Here is a 5,890-nt window from a genome sequence, read left to right on the forward strand (position 1 = left end):
CTACCTCCCAGGTCCACCTGCTCCCTCCTCTCCTCCCTGGGCATCCCTGGGCCAGCCCAGCTCCTGGTGGCACGTGGGCCAACACAGAAGCTTTGGTTCCGTCTGGTCTCATGGTGGGTCCACCCTCAGCACCCTCACTCCCAGCCCAGAGTCATGTCCATCCCACCCCCACCCCAGGGTATGATCTTTGTTGGTGTTACTGGCCACAGTAGGGGTGGGAGGAGAGGAACACAGTGGATGTTCTTTCAAGTTCATTTTCTCCTGCCACTCTCCTTCCCATCTAAGTGCATCCTCAATTCCTCCTACCTCTTAGCACTGTGACAGATTCTCTGTCATCTGCAAAGGCCAGGAGGCCAGAGGTTGGGGCAGAAGAGGGGAAAAGATGGAGTTGGAATTTGGGGTGCAAAGATTCTGAACCATGATGATGATGGTGGGTCATGACGGTGCTGGTGGACATGGCTCCTGTTGCAGCAGCAGCAGCTACTCTTGAGCACACCTACTGTGTGCTACATACTGGCATGGTGGTGGCACGTTTTCATGTTCTTTTACTCAGTTCAGTTCAGTCGCTCAGTCGTGTCCAACTCTTTGCGACCCCGTGAACTGCAGCACACCAGGCCTCCCTGTCCATCACCAACTCCTGGAATCCACCCAGACCCATGTCCATCGAGTCGATGATGCCATCCAACCATCTCATCCGGTACTATTATCCCATTTTACGTAAGTGGACTGATCTCAGAGAAGCTGAGTCCCTTGCCCAGAGTCCCGTGATCAGACAGTGGTGTGATGTTGGCCCTGCTCAGAGCTCTGAGGGGTATGACTGCATAAGGGTTGCCAGCCCTAGGAGGGGTGGACTGTGTCGGGCAGAGAGCTCCTGGAAGTAGGCCCAGAACATCCCTAGATTCTGTCCTTCTAGCCTGGAGTCACTTAAACTGTTAAGAGGAAGCCAGGATGGGCCTCTGAGTCTGTTTCCTTGTCTGTAAAATGCCAGTGATGACGCCTCTGCTGTTTACATCGGATGCAGTGGCTTCGAGGTTAGGTGCAATTCTATGTGTGGTGGGGATGCCAGTGTCATCATTATTACAGATTTTTTTGAGAGGGGAATCTCAGTCTGGACTCTTGGCCACAGACGGGGGGCTCTGCCAGGGGGCCTCTCAGGGGAGCCACTGGCAGGAAAGGCCTGGAGCCTCACTGTGTCCCCGGCCCTGTCACTGGAGTGCGCAGGGTGACCTCTGACCACCCAAGGGCCTCCTCTGCATGGCTGGCTCCTGCCCCACGTAAAGAGCAGGAGCAGATGACCACCCCGGCCATCTGCTGGTGGGCGTTGGTGGGTGAACATGACTGAGTGCTGCCGCCCAGTCCCCAGGGAGAAGAAGCTCCAGTGGCCCGAGGTGGCAACTTGTGTGACAACTTGCCCTTCACCAGCTGCCTCCTTTCCCTGTCAAAGCTCCCACTCTTCCTTCTGGGCCTTCCTGGGACCACTTCTCAAATAAATCACGTGTACCCCAATCCTTTTCCCAGGGTCTACTTCCTGGAGAACCTACACTGAGGTTAGGTCTAAAATGCCTCTAAAATTTCTGAGGCCCAAACAAGAGAGGGGTGGCAGGGAGAGAGAGATCAAGGCTGGAGAAATCTTAAAAAAGGAAAGAACCCCCCCCCACCCCGGTGATAATTTAAACTAGAAATTTTATACTTTCCATTTCTCTCCAAAAGAGGGACTGGATCCTCTTTTTTTCAAAAGAGATTTTATATAAATAAGTGCCTGGAACAGCGCCTGGCACACAGTTAGTGCTCAAAATATGTCAGTTGAATGAATGAATGTTATGTAAAGTATTTTAAACTGGGGAAGGGTCTCGAGCCATGCCTCCTCCTCCGCTGTCATCCACCCCCCACCCTTCAGCACCCGGGGAGGTGGACCTGACACGGGCACAGGGTCCGCGCTTTGGGCTGCAAGCCGCGGGGTTGGGCCTGGGTCCCCAGCCTCCCCTCGCCGTCCCCTGCCACCCTTCTAGGCACTGACCTGTGATGGTGAGGATGCAGAGGAAAATGGCGACGAGCGCCTGGATGCTGATGCCCACCTGGGCGGCCGCCTCCTCGCACAGGGTGAACTCGCCGTGCTCGTTGCACTTGCACACGGTCACGTGCAGTGTGCTGGTGCCCGTGAGGCTTGGCCTCCCGTTGTCCGAGATGAGCACGGGCAGGTGGTGGACCTTGGCGCGCTCCCGGTCAAAATACCCGTACTTGACTATGATGTTGGCCGTGTTATCTAGAAACGCCAAGGCCTCGGAGTCAGGCTCTGCTGTTGGAGTGCGCATTCTCTCATCACCACCGACAGTGTGGCCGCCTCCTCCAGAAGCCCTCGTAACTGTGCCAGCTCATATGCTGCCTGGGCCATGTGTCTGCCCTTTATACCCCTGCCTCGTGTTTTAGCCATCTGAGGACAGGTCTGTTCCTCCAGAGAGGAGATATTGTGGGTAGCTGCTTTGATTTGGCCTCTAAGAAGGATTTGGCCAGTACTTAAAATCCTTGCTTTTTTGTTTCTATGGGTAACTGAAATACCTGACCCCTAACCCTATTTCAGTAAGAGGGAACTCGCAGTTAATTAATGCATTGTTTCAAGCTTTTATGAACAATCAGGGGAAAACAAAATTAAAAAGTCTCTTGCTGCTGCTGCTAAGTCGCTTCAGTCGTGTCCGACTCTGTGTGACCCCATAGATGGCAGCCCACTAGGCTCCTCTGTCCCTGGGATTCTCCAGGCAAGAACACTGGAGTGGGTTGCCATTTCCTTCTCCAACGCGTGAAAGTGAAAAGTGAAAGTGAAGTCACTCAGTCGTGCCTGACTCTTAGCGACCCCATGGACTGGCGCCTACTACGCTCCTCCGTCCATGGGATTTTCCAGGCAAGAATACTGGAGTGGGGTGCCATTGCCTTCTCCAAAAAAGTCTCTTAGCATCAGGCTAACTTCTAAGGCTATTTTTGCCATGCCTGAGAATGCATTAGAAAGTAAGAACAATGCACAGGTCCCCTGGGGCACTGGGGGAATGATTACAGTTGTAATTGAGGATTCCCTGGGCAGGCTGGAATTGGGACTGTGCTTTGGCCCAAATATTGGCTCTCCCTCTCAGACCCAATCAGTCCATGTAAGAATTCCCCAGGGAGATTTTTGAACATGTTAATTTTCAGACCCCACTCCTACCCACCTCCCCTCTACTCCTCTTTCCTTCTTTCACCCCCTCTCCTTTCCTGAGTTTCTGATTCAGTGGCTCTGGGCAAAGGCTGGAAAATGTGTCTTTTACTGGCTCCTGGGAGGTTATGATGGTCAAAGGTACAGGGACTCCCTACTCTAGGCTTTATGTAGCTACATGGGTGGGGTTGGCACACTCAGGAAGCCAAAAGCAAAGGAGGCCATCTTATAGATTTCAAATTGAAGCCAATTACATTTCATTATTAAGTAGCCATATCTACTGTGATAGAAAATAATAGCAGTATGGCCACTGAGGCTGTATGAGAGAAATGAGATTTCTCGCTATACTCATTTAATATTGTAGCAGGACATTCATGTTATAAGTGAGTCTGAGACCAACAGGCTTATCTCCTGATCACATACTGGGGGGTATTTGGGGTGACACTTAAGCTTTTTACTCCATTGCTGACCTCCTGTGAGGTGGGTTTGAAGCGGGCACTGGGGATGGTTGTGACAGGTGCTTTTCCCACATTATTTACTATTAAAGACAGCGGAGTGTTGAATGGTTGGCACTGACTGTCAGCGTGCCCTGGCCACCATCCCCATCCCTCAGGAGGAGTCTGTGGCTGGTCCCCTGGGTCTCCCCCTCACTCTCAGGGATCCCAGTCCCTGACCTTCCTCAGAGGTGGCAGTGGCTGTGTCTATGGTGGGAGCCTCACCAACCACCACGTTGCTGGTTAGGGGTGGGCAGGGATTCCTCCCCATTCTGGAGGAAGGATTGCTCTCTTTAGACTCAAGGTGGATATTCTAGGTTTTTTTCTGAGGAAGGTGCAGAGAGCATGGAAGCCTGTTTTTGGCTGGAATCCAGCCCACTCAGCCTCATCACTCCGGGAAGCACATGCTCATCAGAAGCTCTGATTGGCCACTGCTGACATTGCAGGACTCTGGGGCGGGACTGGTGGACCAGATCCCGTCCTGAGGACACCGAGTGTTAAGTAGTCATTGTGGCCAAATCAAAACACTATATTCTTGGTATTTTGGTTTCAAATGTCCCATTTTGGCTCTTTGGGAGCAACCTCAAAGTTCCATGTCATAGAGTAATTTGCAGTTGTACTGACCACAGAGGTCCCATGAGAAGGAGTCCCTTAGTTTGTGAACCAGGCTGTCTACACCCCATATCTATTCTGTGCCTATTCAGTGACCTGGGCATCTTAAGAGAAAAGGCAAGGCCATGTGGACTTGGCAGTGTGGCCAGGGTGGCTGTGACCATTGCACAGACCAATAAGATATGTGGTGGGAATTGTATACAATATCTTGGAACTTGATAGCCCCAGGGAGGGCACCTGATTCATTGGCTTAGTCCTTGACCCTGGCATCTCAAGACTCAAATAACTCCATCTCTGACCACCACCTCCCCCCAACCCCACCCACTCCAAGAGCCAGGCTGACTGCTTCAAGGCGCACCGTGATTATCAATGAGGGTGAAGTTGCTGTCCTCAGTGCTCAGGGAGAACTTGAACTTCACGTCTCGTGGTGTTATATCCTTGTCTGTTGCCGAGATTTGCACGACCAGCTGGAGGGTGGAAGATGGGGGATGGTCAGTGGTGGTGTTGAGCTGGCTGGGGTTTCAGTGATGGTGAGGGACTTTGGGTTTAGACCTGACTGTGGCTGCCTCTCACCTGTAACACTAATCTTAATGGTCTCCAAAAAGTCCCTCTTTCTACCACCCGCCTCCTCACCAATCTGCTCACTACACATTGTCTCTGAGCCTCAGTTTCACCATCTGTAGGGGGAATGTCATCTTTCCTCAAGGCTGTTGTACAGGTTACATTAAGCTCATGAAGTGCCAGCTGACTGTGACCGGGAGGTGCTGCCCCTTTGGTCTGACCCCGGCAGGCGCTGCCTCACCCCCCACCTGAGCCAGACTCACCTTGCCCTGGGGGGCGTTCTCACACACTTTGGGCTCATAAGGCTTGGCGAACTCTGGGGCATTGTCATTCTCATCCATAACTTCAATGTGGACCTGCACAATGGATTCTTTGCCCGTGGGAGTCCCTGCAGGAGAAAGGACTCGTCACTACAGTGGACTTAGCAGATGTCAGCCCTGAGATTAGAAGGTGTGTTGGTGGGAGTCTTGGAGGGGTGCTCTTTTTTCTGGAAGAGGGGGCTGTGGACATTTAGAAGGAAGGCCAAGGATGGCGTTCTGAATGAAAGGAGCAGAAGAGGAAGCGGGGGTAAAGCCTCATGCATAAGGATATTTGCTAGAGAATTACTTGTAAGAATCAAAAAGAGAAACAGCATAAGTGTATTTTAAAAGGTTTTCATTAAATCAATTAAGTAATTATTAAGTCAATGCAGTAATTTAAGTAATCAAACCAATTTAAATAAATTCACTACAAAACAGTTGAAAAGATAAACAGTCTGTGTGAAATTGCTTTAATAAACACAGCCAGTTTAAAAGAATGGATCATGTGGCTGTTGGCAATGCCCATGTAAATTACATTTTAAAGTTGTAATCTCTTTAATAAAGACATTTTAGTACCATGAGAAAATAATTCTGGAATAAGGTTAAGTAAAAATTCAGGAAATTATGATTTCACTTGTATGAAATGGCAGAAAAAAGACCAGAGGAAACACACTAGAGTGCTAACAGTAATTATTGCTGTTTGGTGGGGTTATGGGGGGGGGATACTTTTCTTCTTTTTTTTT

General features: G+C 50.6%; 1 protein-coding gene across 1 annotated transcript in view; it reads right to left on the minus strand.

The window, feature by feature from the left end:
- The window catches only part of CDH5 (cadherin 5, type 2 (vascular endothelium)), a 39,011-nt gene that overhangs the window by 3,300 nt on the left and 29,821 nt on the right, over window positions 1-5,890 (minus strand). The window contains exons 9-12 of the mRNA XM_010851130.1: window positions 5,112-5,236; window positions 4,646-4,754; window positions 1,835-2,263; window positions 307-336 (exon numbers count right to left, since the gene is read on the minus strand). Of these exons, the coding sequence (XP_010849432.1) occupies window positions 307-336; window positions 1,835-2,263; window positions 4,646-4,754; window positions 5,112-5,236 (693 nt within the window). The remainder of the gene's footprint in view (window positions 1-306; window positions 337-1,834; window positions 2,264-4,645; window positions 4,755-5,111; window positions 5,237-5,890) is intronic.

This window comes from Bison bison, unplaced genomic scaffold, assembly GCF_000754665.1.
Source record: "Bison bison bison isolate TAMUID 2011002044 unplaced genomic scaffold, Bison_UMD1.0 scf7180017864297, whole genome shotgun sequence".
In the NCBI taxonomy this organism is placed as follows: Eukaryota; Metazoa; Chordata; class Mammalia; order Artiodactyla; family Bovidae; genus Bison; species Bison bison.